The 16,706-nt window shown below is 52.4% G+C and overlaps 1 protein-coding gene across 1 annotated transcript in view; it reads left to right on the top strand.

Moving 5' to 3' along the window:
- The window catches only part of CACNA1A (calcium voltage-gated channel subunit alpha1 A), a 287,057-nt gene that overhangs the window by 190,167 nt on the left and 80,184 nt on the right, over positions 1–16,706 (top strand). The window contains exons 11-17 of the mRNA XM_029916601.1: positions 235–291; positions 1,317–1,406; positions 10,003–10,212; positions 13,567–13,679; positions 14,815–14,927; positions 15,137–15,268; positions 15,567–15,639. Of these exons, the coding sequence (XP_029772461.1) occupies positions 235–291; positions 1,317–1,406; positions 10,003–10,212; positions 13,567–13,679; positions 14,815–14,927; positions 15,137–15,268; positions 15,567–15,639 (788 nt within the window). The remainder of the gene's footprint in view (positions 1–234; positions 292–1,316; positions 1,407–10,002; positions 10,213–13,566; positions 13,680–14,814; positions 14,928–15,136; positions 15,269–15,566; positions 15,640–16,706) is intronic.

The raw sequence follows: 16,706 nt of genomic DNA, 5'->3' as shown, positions 1-16,706 counted from the left end.
AAGTCAGGATTTACACCGAGGGCGGGGGAGGTGGCGCCGGCTATTACCCTCTGGCTGAAGCGGGCTGCGAGTCCGGAAGAGCCGAGCCGCACATTTCTGGCCGGTTGAGCTGCCGCCATGAGCAAGAGGAGAGTGAAGGTGGCCGGGCGGACCCTTCTCCTTCTGGCCCAGGGGCACACGTCCCTGTGTCTCCACGGTCACTGGAGCTTAACCTAATGTGCTCTTCCTCCTCAGAAGAGGTGATCCTTGCCGAGGATGAGACCGATGGGGACCAGAGGCATCCCTTTGATGGTAACTGCTCTGAGCCTGGCTGGGGGTGGGGGAAGCGGGTAGACCAGAGCCGCCGGTGCAGGGGGAGCAGGCGTTTGGTTGTGAGGGGCCTCCAGGGGCTGCACATTCAGAGCCCAGGGGGCACCAGGCACAAGCCCAAGACCAGGTCAGGACCAGGAGGATACAGGGATGGCAGGAATCTGCCTCCTTGGGGGAATGTCAGGCCCTCGGTGCAGGCTTTACATGTTCTGGCCTGCCCTTTCTGCTTCAATCCCGTGCCTCGGTTTTCCTCATCTGCGAAATGGGCCTCATCATAATAATACCTACCTCACCGGGCAGTTTATGAGCATTACATTAATGCTTGCGAACGGAATGCCTGCATGGTCCGGGGGCCTCACTGTCTGTGTTGGCTAAATGCATAAGTAACCAAGAACCCAGCTTACTGTTCGGGACAGTGGTCTAACGTGTTGGAAATTGGGTGAGACAGAGCAAGGACTTTTGATTGAAAACAGCAGGATGAGGCAGTAAAGGAGCCGAGGTTTATCTCAGTGGGTTACAAAGTGGATTTTACCATTTCCGAGAGAAGGGGAAGAGATGGCCTGTGGGGGTGACTAAATCATTTTGTTGGAAGTGTGTGTCTGAACTTGCTGTCCCCTGGAGAGCCCGTGGGGCAGGGGGGAGTGGAACCTAAATATTGAGTGAAGCTAAAGGCCAATGGCGGGCTGCCTTCCTTCGGGGTCCCTGGGTATCCAGGCCCAGACATCCCCAAGGCTGAGAGCCCAGACCTAAGTCCCTAAACTCAGACGCAACAGGATGACATTCTCATCTTGACCCCGTGGGCAATATCATGTAACCTCCCTGAGCCTCAGTCTCTGTGTCTGTAAAATGGGCATACTCTTACTTCCCACCAAACGGGATGGTCGTGAGGCTGAATCAACCCAACGACATGCAGAAAGTCCGTGGTGGGGACCCAGGGCCCCCGAGGTGTGGTTCTCGTCTCCAAAAGGGTAACGTCTTTGTCTCTTGCCATGTTTCCATTGTTGGAGCTCTGCGGAGAGCCACCGTAAAGAAGAGCAAGACAGACCTGCTCCACCCCGAGGAGGCCGAGGACCAGCTGGCCGACATCGCCTCCGTGGGTGAGTGTGTCCCGCCGTGTCCTGGCGCTCTGTCCTCAGCGGCCGCGAGAGACGTGAGCGCTTCTGAGGGCTGGGGACCGAGATGCCTGGACCTGGGGCCCTACTGCGCCCCTCAAACCACCTGTGTGTCCTGGGGCAGGTGACGATTGTGGGAATGACAGCAGTGCCTCCCTCCTAATCCCGTCCGTGAAGCTTAAACTCAGTAATCCACGCTAAGCATTTAGAAGGGCGCCGCCAGGCAGAGAATAAGCTCCCGTAATGATATTATCACCCGTGAGGGCTCACCGGGGGCTGCTATACAGAACAGCCTGCTGTGAACAGGACGGGGACCAAATCCCTTCCCGCCTGGACCTTGCGGTCCAGTGCAGGACGCGGATGGTAAACCGGTAAGTTACCCAAATAAGCCTGTCATGAGGATGGCGCTGCCGAGGAGATGCCCCGGGTGTGGGCTGCTCTGGAAGAGTGGGGTGTGGTCAGGGAAGGCTTCTTGGAGGAGGTGACATTGAAGCTGAGAACTGCAGGATGAGTATAGGAGTTCGCTGTTGCAGTGAAAGCCGGGAGGGCCATGCAGAGGGCTGTGCTCAGTCTGTTGCTGTCGGTTATTGCAAAGGGCAGAGTCTGGGGAGGAGGAGATTCACCCTTTCCCTGCTCACCCCTCCTGACTGAGACTCTGTTGCTTTGGACCTTCTCCAAAGGGAATATAGTATATGTTGAAGTGTGTTTTTTTTTAAAGAGAGAGAAAGAGAGAGAGCCAGCGGGGGAGGGGCAGAAAGAGACACAGAGAGAGAGAGAGAGAGAGAGAGAGAGAGAATCTCAAGCAGGCTCCATACTGTCAGCACAGAGCCTAATGCAGGGCTCAAAAACTCACGGACCACAAGACCGTGACCTGAGCAGGAACCAACCTGGGTCCGAGGCTCAACCGACTGAGCCCCCAGGTGCCCTGAAATGGGTTTTTAAGGATTCCAGTAATGAAAGTGAGAGAGCAACCAGGCAGGGGAAGTAATGCATCACTGTGAGGGGAGAAGGCCTTTAAGGGAGGGAGGGGAGGAGGGATGGGGGGAGGAGGGAGGAGGGGAGAAGGGGAGGGAGAGGGGGAGGGAGGAGGGGAGGAGGGGAGGGAGAGGGGGAGGGAGGAGAGGAGGGAGGAGGAAGAGGGAGGAGGGAAGGGAGAGGGAGGGGAGGAGGGGCATAATATACACACGGGGCTCCGATCCACAGGCACCAACTATTCCGTGCTCTGTTTCCCCTCCCCCACCCTGGTTTGTGACCTCATGCTGGTTTTGACACCCATTTCCCACCGCGGTCCCGTGCTCCGTGAGGGTGCCAACGCCGTGGTTTGCTTAGCCACGGCTCTATCCGATGGTGTTGGAGTTTCCAGTGTTTTACCCCGACAAGGACAAGGAGCACCACCGCGAACATTCATGTACAGTTGCTGCCTCCCCCCTCGGGCATGTTCCCTTGGGGATAATTACAGGACCAAAGACGTGAACAGCTTTTCAACTCATTACTCACAGAACCAGTCCTGGGTTTCAGAAACACGGGACCCACTTGCAAAACTGCCAAGCACTCCTACCATTCCCGGGGGCGCCTCCCCAGCCCCCGCGTCTTACCCATTGAATTTCCCCTCCCCGTTACGTAGGTCTGTAATGATCCCTTATTTCAATTTGCATTTTTAGTTTCTAGCCACAACAGTCTTTCGCCCTGTAATGAGGAGCGAGTCCCGTTTCCACTTGCAGATTCGTCTGTTTCCCTCCATCCCAGCAAGGTCAGGAAGGGGGCACCCCCAGCAGCACTCTGGGTATTTGATCCATTATGTCTGGCCCACATACCTTCCCAGTGAGGTTGCTTCCATTTTTTTTAATGTTTTGTTATAGTTTGATAGGCAAACGATCTTTGTTCATACCACATGTATGAAATGCCAGGCACATACACACGCACGCACACACGCACACACACACACACACACACACACACAAATTGGCCTACTCAAGTCAGGATCGCCTCTCTGGATATGATTGGGTACCCACTCTTAAGTGATGGAGAGGTTATTGTTTATCAGTCATTCTAGAAACGATGGAAAAGCGATACTACCCGATGTCGGCAAGGATGTGGAGAAATGGACATTGTCGTGTGCCGTTGGTAGAAGTATGCTTTGCCGTGATTCCACTGGATGGTGTGGGATTATTTAATGTAGATGTTTATGTTCTCGGACTTAGCGTTTCTGCTTCAAAAGTATTTCTTCCGTGTGTGCAGGAGAGCTATGCCTCTTTCAACAGCATTGTTTCTGGTGTTCAGAACAGTGAGACCAGAGGCTGCCTCAGTCAGTAGAGCATGTAACTCTCGATCTAAGGGTGGTGAGTTGGAGCCCACGATAGAGATTACTTAAAATCTTTTTTCTAAGTAAAACCCAAAAAAAAAAAATTAAGTGAAAGCCAGGGACAACCCACATGCCCAGAAATGGGGAGATGACTGAGGAAATTATAGTGTTTATACATGATGGACTATTACGCAGCCAGGAAAAAGAAACGGAGTTGCTACTGGCATGGAAAGATATTTGAAATTGATTTCTCAGTGAAAAGAGAAAGTTGCACGGCATCATATAAGATGTCTGATCCCATTTTAAGAACTTAATACTTAAGAATATTAAGCATAAGAGGTACTTAAAAGTGCAGAAATGGAGGATTGTGAGAGATTTTGACTTTCTGTGTGACAATTTTCAACAATGTACGAATGGGTGACAGGCATTGCTTTTGAAATCAGAAAAGTAATTAGGTACGTTTTAAAGTGACTTAGACTTTAATACAGACTGGGGGTGCCTGGGAAGCTCAGTCAGTTGAGCGTCAGACTCTTGATCTCAGCTCAGGTCATGATTTCATAGTCGTGAGATCAAGACCCAAGTCAGTCTCTGTGCTGACAGAGGATTCTCTCTCCCTCTGCTGCTCCCCGCCCTGTTCTCTCGCTCTCTCTGTCTCACTTTCAATTAATTAATTGAAAGATTTTTTTAAAGTGACAAGAGACTAATTATGAGGACTCTAATGGCTGGAGGGGCTGGGGAAATTTTGGTGGAAAAGCAGAGAAAGCTTCACACAGGAAGGGTTTGTTTTGTTTTGCTTTTGAAATAAATTTTTTTAATGTTTTATTGATTTTTGATACAGAGAGAGACAGAGCATGAGAGGGGGAGGGACAGAGAGAGAAGGAGACACAGAACCAGAAGCAGGCTCCAGGCTCTGAGCTAGCTGTCAGCACAGAGCCTGACGTGGGGCTTGAACCCACGAACGTGAGATCTGACCTGAGCCGAAGCCGGAGGCTTAACCGACTGAGCCACCCAGGCACCCCTGAAATAAATTTTTTAATGTTTGTTTATTTTTGAAAGAGAGAGAGAGAGAGAGAGAGCGCGTGAGCAGGGGAAGGGCAGAGAAGGAGACACAGATTCTGAAGCAGGCTCTAGGCTCCGAGCTGTCAGCACAGAGCCTGACATGGGGCTCGAACCTATGAACCGTGAGATTATGACCTGAGCCGAAGTTTGTCGTTCAAGCGACTGAGCCCCCCAGGCGCCCCAGGAGGGGTTTATGTTTAAACTGGGCTTTGTGTTAAATGGAGGGAGCACGTTCATTTGCGAGAGTTGCAATAATAAAATAGCACAGGCTGCGGGGGGTGGGTAGAGTTTAACAACAGAAATCTAATTTCTCAGCGTTCTGGAGACTGGAGGTCCTGGTTGAAGGCATCCAGCAGGGTTTGCTTCTGAGTCCTCCATCTGAGGCTGTGGACCAGGCTGGTCTACCCCTTCCTGCGTCTTCACACGATCTTTCCTCTGATCTCTTCTTATAATGACTCCAGTCAGTATCGGATTAGGGCACATCTGTCGGACCTTAGTTTACGTTACACCAAACTCTTTCAAGAACCTGTCTCCAAATGCACTCACATTCCGAGGTTAGGGGTAAGACTCCAGCTGATGAACCTGGGGGGTACAGGTGAGCACATACGAGGGGTGATCCAAGAAGCCAGCAGAGAGGCTCCCAGACGGTGTGTCCGTAGGAGACCCTGCTCTTGAATTCGTGGGTGACGTAGGAAACCTTGTTCCTTGGGGAACGCAGTTCAGGGCTGGTGTTGGATAAGCCTGTGATAAGGGGAAAGGTAGGAAGCCAGAGTAGGCAGTGGTCAGATGAAGGGGCATGGCTGCCCTGTGCCCTTTCTGCTAACAAAACAGGTGACTTGTCAGATTTCCAAATGGGTCCAAAACATAGGCCAGGCGCTCGGGGTCCTGGGACCGGGTTTCCCTCAGACAAACCCACCAAAATCCAGTTCCTTTGCCTGGTGGCTCAGAAATGCACAGGAGGGAGCCCCCCTACTCTAGCCAGTACCCCAAAGGATGCCTTTGGAATTTCAGTCCTCACCAGGAAATGACCTGATTCTGTAAGGGACCATAGTAAGTGTTTCCAAATGAGGAAGGAGTCGTGGGCGAGCACAGCCTTGTGTAACTGGGGATTCTTCCGCGCCATCGAATCAGCTGATGAGCACCTTACAAAGCGGTCTCATCTGAAGTTGATGAACATACTGCTGAATTATGGTATTTGCGTAGTTTTTAGGAAGAGCTGAGCCATGAATGGAAGCTGCCATCACGACATAGCTCTGCAGGAAAATCAGTCCGTTTAGATGGTTTTTGACGGTGTAAGCTCTGAGCAGACTTATCGGGCTGCCAGGGCTGCCGTAACATAGTAGCAAAAACTGAGCGGCTCCCGGTGCCTGGGTGGCTCAGTCGGTTAAGCGTCAGACTTTGGCTCAGGTCGTGATCTCACAGTTCGTGGGTTCGAGCCCCACATCAGGCTCTGTGCTGACCACTCTGGAGCCTGTCTTTGGATTCTGTATCTCCCTCTCTCTGCTTCTCCTCCACTCATACTCTCTCTTTCTCTGTCTCTCTCAAAACTAAAATTAAAAATGTTAAAAAAAAAAAAAAAAAACTGAGCGGCTCCAAACAGAAGTCCGTTTTCTCACAGTTCTGGAGGCTGGAGGTTCAAACTAAAATCAGGGTGTTGGCAGGGCCGCGCTGCCTCTGAAGGCTTCGGGGGAGAATCCGTTCCCTGCCCTGGTGATGTTGGCGACCCTTGGCAGTCTTTGGCCACTGCATGCATCCCACAAACTCCTGCCCCTGTCGCCATGCAGTCTTCTCCTTGTGCGCCTCTGTGACTTTGAGGACACCGGTCATTGGATTTAGGACCCACCTGCATCGAGTCTGACCACCTCTTAACTCGATTCCATACACAGACCCTACTTCCACGTATGGTCACGTTCACAGAGCGCAGGGGTTACGACGGGAACACGTCTCTCTGGCGGACACGATTCAGCCCAGAACTCGGGCAGGACCTCTTTCAGTTTGCAGAGAATCTCAAGGGCATGGAAGTGCCCCAAATCCCCACGTTAAGCCTTGGTGCTGACAGATTGCTGTCCTCGCTACAGAACATTCCGGACCGCTACTGGCCCCCTGTGGCTCCTGATCCCTCAGGGATAGCGGGTGTGAGCAAAGATGTGCTTCATTCTAACACATCAGATGTGCAGGCCTTGGCCCAAGAAAAGGAGTGTAAAATGTCTCTTTAGCATATTTCTATACTGATGCTCTGTTGAAATGATAATATTTTGGATCTGTTGGGTTCCATAAAATCTCTCTTTTTTTTTTTTTTTTTTTTTTGGTGGAGACATTTCTTTTTTTCTTTTTTTAAATTTATTTTTTTGTGGTAACTTTATTTTTTATTTTTTTTAGAATATAACACTATTTTTTTAACATATGCAATTATTTTCCATCATTTACAGTACAGTAGTTACAATGACACTCCAAATGGATAAGCAAAGTAAAAAATCAGAACCCCAACTTCTATTTCATGTAATTAGACTTATACAGAAATTAGAAGGTTAAGTAACAACTAGTTAATCTAAAATCTCTTATTGAAATAGTTTGCAATGGTTTTAATATTTATTTATTTGAGAGAGAGAGAGACAGAGTATGAGTGGGGAAGGGGCAGAGAGAGGGAGACACAAAACCTGAAGCAGGTTCCAGGCTCTGAGCTGTCAGCACAGAGCCCAATGCAGGGTTCGAACCCATGAACTATGTGAGATCATGACCTGAGCCAAAGTCGGATGCTTAACCAGCTGAGCCATCCAGGCACCCTGTCTTATTACAATATTTTTTAAATCTAAGAATTGCCTGCGGTTGCAATTCCAGACGACAGAAAAAAATTAGACAAGAACGTGTAAAAAAGAGAAGTATGGGTAAAGTACAATGTGCAGCTAGCACATCGTAGGTGTGCAGTTAACATGCTCTTCCCTTTCCCTTCCCGGTGGGTGCTGTGCTTGTGGGACACGGCCCTGGGCCTGTGGTCAGGAAGGACTTGCTCAATAAGTTGGCACGTGAACTGGGTCCTCACACAGCACTGAGGGTTATCGTAGAAGATGATGATGGCCACAATAGCCAGCATCAGGCTAAGGCGTGTTCTCCCTGTGACGTGGGCCATGTGGTTGTCCCCACTTTACCAATGGAGGCACTGAGGCTCCAGGACGCAAGGTGACTTGGCCAAGGTCATTTGGTGGTTGGGGATGGAACGGGTTTTCGGTGGGGCTCCAGCAGGAGTGGGGGTGGGGAGCCCCCCGCCCCACTGGGACTGAGCTCTCCCCCCCACCTCGGTCTCTCCCTCCTTCCCCCCACGGAACCTCCCAACCTGACCCAAGACCTTCAAAAGTCTCGTTCCTCTTTGTCATGCCCTGTGGAAGCCTGCAGATCTGGGCACATCTTTGGAAGCTGCCAGAAATGCCCCGACCGAGAAGGGGGCCATGAGGAGCCGCTCTGGGGTTCTCGGTGCCCGTGAGGTCAGGCAGGAGATGGGCATGAGGGAAACGGCCCAACCGCCAGGGCCTGGCCAGCTGCCGCCAAGTGGGCATGCGTGTTCAGAGTTTTGTGAGTGGGAAGGAGTGGTGTTCCGTGTCCCGTGCTGGACGGATGAATGAGTGAAAGGACGAGTCAGCCAATGAGCGCGTGAATCCTTGAGCCAGCTTGTGAATAGGTGAAAGAATGAATGAACCCAAGAAGGACAGTCAAGCAAATGAATGCACTTGGAGGTTTTCGAGAAGAGATCATTTAGAAGATAAAGTCAGCTCATCCAAAATGGAGCCTAAACCTTCCCCTAGAGCTGTCCGCTCTCAGTGGATGGCAGCCTGGTCCCTCCAGGGGCTCAGGCCAAAGACCTCCGCTCCTCCCCCCGCCCTCACACCCATACTCCATTGATCCGATCTGGCAGCAAGTGTTGGAATATCCCTTAAGTAATACATCCCCAGTGACCAATGCAGTCACCTCCTCTCTCTTCTGGCCCTGGCCTTCCCCAGTCTGTTCCCCCCGCAGTGGCCAGAGGCTGCCTGTGAGCAGCGGAGTCTGTTCACCCCACAGCCCCTAAAGCCCTGCTTCTTCCGCAGGGTCCCCACCCTGCCCTCAGCTCCTCTTTCTCTCCCCATCAACGATTCCACTCCAGCCATAGTGGTTTCCGTATGCCATTCCCCACATAGGCCAGGCAGGCATATTTCTGCCTCAGGACCTTTGCACTTACTGTTTCCTCTGCCCCCCAAATACTAAGGGGACTTAAATCAACACCTTCACCTTGACCACGTGACTTAACATGGCAGCCTGCCCCATGGCCCCTCCTGAGGCTCCCCACCCCCTTACGCTGCTCTCCTTTTTCTTTTTTTTTCTTTTACATTTATTAATTTTCAGAGACAGATTGTGAGCAGGGGAGGGGCAGAGAGAGAAGGAGACACAGAATCCAAAGCAGGCTCCAGGCTCTGAGCTGTCAGTACAGAGCCCGACGCGGGGGTCAAACCCATGAACCGTGAGATCATGACCTGAGCCAAAGTCAGATGCTTACCCGACTGAGCCCCCCAGGCGCCCCTCTCCTTTTTCTTTTTGCCAAAGTGCTTTGGACCTTCCATTACACTATTAATTAATTTTTTCTTACCATATTTGCTCTATCTCTCCCCAAATGGAGATTAGTCCTGGGAAGGTAGGGCTTTGTCTGTGAGCTAGAGTGTCCTAACCACCTGGAGTAGAGCCTGGCACACAGCAGGGGCCCCGCAAGTGAAAGCATGTGCAGGCAGAGTCCTTGATGGCTCGTTCCTTGGTGCTCGTGTCCAAAGTGAAGGGTCCGTGGAAACTAGGGTCCTATTCACACCTCTCCCTGGAGGCTTTCCAGGAATGCTCCCTGCAGCTCTGCTGCTTGCCCCTCTACCAGGGGTCCTGAGCAGAAGCTCCTTCCCCAGCCCCCCACTGCGGCATGACGTGGCCAGGAGAGAGACACACAGGAAGTTGGCTTCATCAGTGGGGAGATGTCTCCATCCAGACCTCCAGAGCCCTCATTGGTCCTTTCCGACACCGTTATTTTCACCTTCTCATAAGCTCCATCTCTGGAAAGCCAAGTCCCTGGGTCGTGACGCTTCCCCGGGGCCAGAGGGCTGGCCGGGGAGGCTGATGGGCCCGCTGGCCAGATTCTGCGCTGGGGCCGCACGTCCGTTCCTTTCCTCCACACGAAACGCCCTCACGCCCTCCATTCTCTCTCCTCGGCAGGGTCTCCCTTTGCCCGAGCCAGCATTAAAAGTGCCAAGCTGGAGAACTCGACTTTTTTTCACAAAAAGGAGAGGAGGATGCGCTTCTACATCCGCCGCATGGTCAAAACTCAGGCCTTCTACTGGACTGTCCTCAGTCTGGTAGCCCTCAACACGCTGTGTGTGGCTATCGTCCACTACAACCAGCCCGAGTGGCTCTCGGACTTCCTCTGTGAGTACCCGGCCCTCCCGCCGCGGCCCGATCCCTTCCTCACACCCTCGCCCGCTTCTCCAACCCTGGCGCCGTGGGTTAGTCCCTCAGCCCTTGTGAATCTGCCCTTTCACTGGGGCGTGTCTGCTGCCGCCCGAGGGCTGGAAGCTGGAATTCAGGCCACTAGATACTTCTGTGATGGTTTAAAAAAAATTAATGTTTATTTATTCTTCGAAAGGAAAGAACACCAGCCAGGGAGGGGTGGTAGAGAGAGGGAGACACAGAATCCGAAGCAGGCTCCAGCTCCGAGCTGTCAGCACAGAACCCGATGCGGGGCTCGAACTCCTGAATCGCAAAGTCATGACCTGAGCCAAAGTCAGATGCTTAACCGGCTGAGCCCCTCCAGGCGCCCCTGTGGTGCTTTTTAAGAGAGAGGCTGTCAGGGTGCTGGTGACAGGGGCATCGGAAGAGAGAAGGGGGTAGAGACCACAGACAGCCAGATGGAGACAGAACCACACACATGATTAATAGGCATGTCTCTGAGGATGTTAAAATAATGGATGTGCGGTTCACAGATGGGGATGCTTTAGGGTCAAAGAGTGGCCCTTATGTTGCCCCCATTTTCTCTGCTCATTTCTGACACTCCCTGCTTTTCCCCTCTTTCAAACCTTCTGCTTTCCCTCACTAGCCCTTCATGACCTCCTGTTATCCCGGATTTCATTCCTAGAAGAATGGCCACTAGATACTTCTCACAGGAGTGAGAGCATCTTGCTCCTTCAGTGGCTACCAGGAGCCCTAAGGCCTTGCCCTTCTGCACTTATTCCAGATTCCAGGAGTTAGCATGAGATGGTATCAGAATTAATGGCCAGGAGGGGGTGAGGAGAAGCAGCGAGAGGTGGGGAGACCTCTGACCGGGATTTAAAAAATAAAGAGCTCTGAGGAATCAATAAGAGTCGTGTCTGGGAGCGAGGAAGGCAAGCGCATATGTGCCCTGGCTCTGGTTTGTGTGCCCCGAGCGAGGATTCCCCAAAGCCTTTGGCCTGTCGGCTGCCCTCCTCCTGCATCCACTGGCTTGTCTGACTTCCGTCCGTAGCCTCTTTCCCCTTCTGGCCTGGTTTGTAGCTGACCCAGACAGCCACTGGAGACAGTCGAGTGTTCAGCCCAGAGAGGCCTCGGAGCCTGGTCCAGGTCATTATTTCCTTGTAACCCTTCTTGTTCTCAGTCACATTGGTTGACCTTCAGGACACTCCCCAGGGGCCAGCCCCCCTTCTGAGAGCCCTGACCTAGTTCCAACCTCAATAATTGCTTTTGGTCCCCCTGGACTCTTACAAATGAGGGCTCCTTACTTCTTGTTTTAACCTCCTCTTATAGTCTATTTTTAATCTCCCATATTCTCCACACTAATCACTCTGCTCTGTCTGTCCTCGTTCAGGAACAGGGGGTTGGGACTTCCTGCCCTGGGCCTCTGTGTCCGTAAAGGTCCTTTAATTACCCCCATTTGAGAAAACTGAGACACAGAGAGGTTAAGTAGCTTGCCCGGGAACCCACAGCGAGACAGTGACGAAGCCGGGATTTGAACCCGGAATCCACACTGTGACTAGATGCCAGATCCCTGCCCTGGTCACCAGGTGACCTGGATTCTCAGTGCCTGCTCTGCTCCTAACTCACCACGTGACCCTGGACAAGTCACAGCCAACATCCATCCGCCAAAAGCATCTTCCCTTATCCGGCACCCTTTTATTTTATTTGCCCCAAAGAAACAAAGCAGTGTTACCATCTTCAAAGATGTGTCGATTCTAAGGTACACCCCAACTTCACAGACATCAGACCGAACAAAAGTGGGTATCTTGGAATCGGTGAAGTGTGATCGTTTCTCGGGGTCTCAACATCTGGAAATTGGATTTGATGACCCTGAAGATTCTTCCAGACCTCCCAGCACTACAGACCATTGTCTCAGGTCCACTGCGTTGCCAGCTACTAGGTTTCCATGGTAACGAGGGAGCAATTATCCCAGAGTTGTTTCTGGTGGCTCTGGGAACACACCAGATGTCATCGCCAGATTTCCCTTACTGGTACTTTGGCCTGACCATCCCGGGGACACTGGCCCCCCTCAAACACCAGAGGCTCCCTGGAGCCCCAGACACTAAGGGGATGTTTCAGTCAGGAACCTCTCGGTTCAAACCACCTCTTAAAAGAATGATAAACATCCTTGACTTTCGTTTTTATTTAATACTTAATTTATTTTTGAGGTGGGGAAGGGGAAGAGAGAGAGGGCGAGAGAATCCCAAGCAGTCTCTGCACCGTCCACACAGAGCCCAGTGTGAGGCTTGAACCCACGAATCGTGAGATCGTGACCTGAGCCAAAATCAAGAGTCAGACTCTTAGCCAACTGAGCCACCCAGGTGCCCTGACACCCTGGACTTTCAAACAGAATTAGCTATGTGACCAGACTTGAAACTCTTGAAGTTTGGGTCCTCCGTCTTCCTGTTTCCTTTCGCTCAGAAACCCTCCTTTCCACTCTTCCCCATCCTTTACGTAAGTATCTGTACCCTTCCTGACTCCTGTCTTCCTACCTCGCCAAGAAAGCTCTCTCAGAAGAGGTCCTGAAATTAGCCATTTCTTTGCTGGAGTAAGCAAATACCCGCATACTGTCTCCCCCAAGGCATTTGCACTGCTTTCTGGCCAAAGAACAAAAGTGCTTTATCTAGTTCAGACTTAGACATCAACAAGACAGGATTTTACCAGGGGGCATCAGACAGGTTTTCCAAGTTGGATTGGCTGCCCCTGAATCTCCAGCGAAGTCCCTGATGCGAAGATTACTAAAAGGACACCATTATGATTTCTATTTCAATGTTTCCTTTCAAACTCAGGCATATAAACGTGGACTGATCATAATTCTTAGATTATGACACACTGGCTTCCCGGGCTCATGGTTATTTTGTTCGTTGGCCTGTTGTTTGCTTGTTCATTAGTTTTAAAGACGTAGTCAGTACGCAGCCACCAGCCAGCACAAAACCTGGGTCCTTGGCAATGACCTTCACCCCGCCGTTCTCCTCAAATCAGATGTGCACGGTGGAGAGCCATGGAACTTTCCTCACTCCTTTTTAAGATGAGCCAGGGGTTGGTGGGTTGGAGGGTGGGGGACAAGTGTTGTTCCTCACTATATATAACAGAGGAGAAACTGAGGCCCATGGGTAGGAAGCCTTGCATAACCGTTAGCTGAGGCCGCCATCGACCCTCCTCTCTCCCGGCCTGCCAGGCCTGAGTAGGACGGGGTCGTTACTAACAGGGAAGTCAGAGCCGCCTGGAACTGCCCCCCTCCAACACACACACTGCACAAAACTAACCTTTCCGTTCTCCCCCTCTCCCTTCTAGACTATGCAGAATTCATTTTCTTAGGACTCTTTATGTCCGAAATGTTTATAAAAATGTACGGGCTTGGGACGCGGCCTTACTTCCACTCCTCCTTCAACTGCTTTGACTGTGGGGTAAGTGCTCTCATTGATCTAAGAGGTTCCGATCTCCAGCTCTTGCCTAGAACGGCCTGGGCACATCAGAAACGGAACGGGAGGGCCCCCCCCGGATGTGACAGGCTCAGCTGAAACACAGACAGGAATAAGAGAGCCATCCCAAATACTGGCGAGGAAGCAGCTCCCAAAACTCTTAGCCAGCGGGAGGGAAACGTTCAGACTCTCTTTCATTTATCATAGTTCCAAACCCAATATCCCTTGGCAGCAAAATGGGTAAATAAATTGCATCATGGCCCAATAGCGGAACTGTCTACGGCGAGGAGAGGCGGCCAGCCTCCGCCACGCCCATGACTGGGTGAGTCTCACCCACGTGTTAATTGGATCCAGGGAGGTGGATGCTGACAAAATCAGTCCATACGGCAGGATTCCGCTCACGGAAGACCAAATGGATAAAAACTAAACGACTGTATGTTGGTTAAGGATGACGCTTGAAAACGTTAAAGAGGCAAGGGCCTCGAAAAACGTTACACTAAGAACCCAGACCCGAAAGGTCACATCCTGCATAATTCCATTTCTAGGAAAGGTCCAGAACAGGCAAAGCCAGAGAGACCAGAAGCAGATTAATGGTTGCAGGGGTGGGGGCAGGATGGGGACTTGGGTGGGGAGTGACTGCTCCTGGGGACTGGGTCTCTTTTGGGAACAGTGAAGATGTCTGGGAACTGAATGGAGGTGACCGTTTACACAACATTGTAAATGTGCTCAAGGCCACAGAGTCGTGTGCTTCCTACGGCTCCCCTGACCTTCTGCGGATTTCATTTTGATGTTTTACAAATGCAGGGAAATGGTTTTGACAAAATTCAGGGTGGTGGCTGTATCCAGGGGTCCCTGGAGGCCTCTGGGCTGTTGACATGTCCTACGTCTTGGCGTAGGTGGTAGCTATGTGGACACTCACTTTGCAGTTGTGTGTTTCCAGGATTCTTTGCTCCACATGAGCTGCTAGTAGATGTTAAGAAAGGGATCAGAGGGGTCTGAGACCCTCACCCTGCTTCCATGAGGGAGGGGAGAGGGAGCAGCTTGGTTGGGTTGCTGCAAGGTTCAGGGCCAGGGCATGATTTCAAGGCCCCTGGACATGAGACCGGGTTCTCTGTTCTAGGTTATCATTGGGAGCATCTTCGAGGTCATCTGGGCCGTCATAAAACCTGGCACATCCTTTGGAATCAGCGTGTTACGAGCCCTCAGGTTATTGCGTATTTTCAAAGTCACAAAGTAAGTCTTTGGAGTTCCTATGGGGACCAGGGTGGGGCCAGCCCCACCCCCTTGCTGGGAAGGGTGAGCTGGCCTGACCCCCTCCCACTCCCGGCCTGACCCCTCCTCCTGGCCTGACTCCCTCCCGCTCCTGGCCTGACCCCTCCTCCTGGCCTGACCCCCTCCCCCTCCCAGCCTGACCCCCTCCCTCTCCCGGCCTCTGTTGGCAGGTACTGGGCATCTCTCAGGAACCTGGTCGTCTCTCTTCTCAACTCCATGAAATCCATCATCAGTCTGTTGTTCCTCCTCTTCCTGTTCATCGTGGTCTTCGCCCTTTTGGGAATGCAGCTCTTCGGCGGCCAGTAAGTGCTCAGCGGATCCCCTGACTTCCGCCTCGCTGAGGTCCCCTGGGGTCCCGTGCGGTGCGGGGACAGACGCAGGTCTGGGTGTGTCCGGAAACCCAGGCTCACCTCTGTCAAGCAGACCAAGAGCCTCATGTGCGTCACGTACGTTCACCCAGATGGATGGGCCCTGGGTGCCAGTCAGGGAAGGTGTCCTTTTGGGCACAGAGATGCTGGAGATGTTGCCCTGGAGACAGGATGCTGGGCCCTGGGGGCACCCGGGCAGGGCCGGCGTGAGACGCCCGCATCCTCCTCGCAGGTTCAACTTCGACGACGGGACTCCTCCTACCAACTTCGACACTTTTCCAGCAGCAATAATGACGGTGTTTCAGGTAAGGTCTGCACCGGACCCCTGTGGGCGGATACCTCTTCGCGACAGAGATTAAAGTCCCCGCTCCCTGCATGAGGGGCCTCCTTGAGTCACTCTCTCCACTTCGCCTCGTCCCACTGTTTTAAAAGCACAGGGTCTAGGGGCGCCTGGGGGGCTCAGTCGGTTAAGCGTCCGGCTTTGGCTCAGGTCATGATCTCACGGTTCATGGGTTCCAGCCCTGCGTCAGGCTCTGTGCTGGTAGCTCGGAGCCTGGAGCCTGCTTTAGATTCTGTGTTTCCCTCTCTCTCTGATCCTCCCCTGCTCGAGCTGTCTCTCTCTGTCTCTCAAAAAAAAAAAAAAAACGCATTAAATCACAGGGTCTAGAATTATTCAGGTATGGTGAGGCCAACAGGTCTCTGTGAGACCGCAGTCTCAATCACCAGTGGTAGGTGAATGCCATGGGGAAGGCAGTCTGCTGTACTTGTAGATCCCAAGAGAAGAAGGCCACAGCAGGCCACACAGGGCCACACGGGGAAGTGCCAGGGGGCAGTCAGGAGGCAGAGCACAGCCTTTGTTGTACTTTCTGCAGGAAGGATCCCCAGAGGCAGGTTAAGCAGATTTGGAATCAGCTAGTTTGAATGACTTCGGTGGGCTCTGGGCATAGGGGCCGTCTCGGGGTAGCTGGGACCGGCCCTGAGTGATGAGGGCAGGGGACTGTGTGTCCTGAGTGCACGAGCCTAAGAGAGGACGTGGTTGGGGGTGTGGGCTCTGGATTGGCTGGCTTGCATCTGAAAAGTCCACACCATGGGCAGGTTGGCCGCCATCTCTAGGAATTAGCTAGCCCTGACTCCCTCCAGGGTCAACATCCCCTCCCATGTCACAGCATCAGAATACAGAAAATCAAACCTGGTTACCAAACCCATGCTCCCCGGATTGGAAGGTACCCTGATCCCACGTTCCAAGGCACAGAGACCCTGGGCAGTCTCCCCAAACCTGCTTCTGCGTCTGTATGGACACATGCCCTGAGGTTTGGGACTGTGACCTGGCTAGGACCGCCAGGGCCTTTCGGGGGGGGGGGGGGGCGGGGGT

The sequence above is a fragment of the Suricata suricatta genome, chromosome 12, assembly GCF_006229205.1.
Source record: "Suricata suricatta isolate VVHF042 chromosome 12, meerkat_22Aug2017_6uvM2_HiC, whole genome shotgun sequence".
NCBI lineage: Eukaryota > Metazoa > Chordata > Mammalia > Carnivora > Herpestidae > Suricata > Suricata suricatta.
This window is presented reverse-complemented; position numbering and strand designations above follow the sequence as displayed.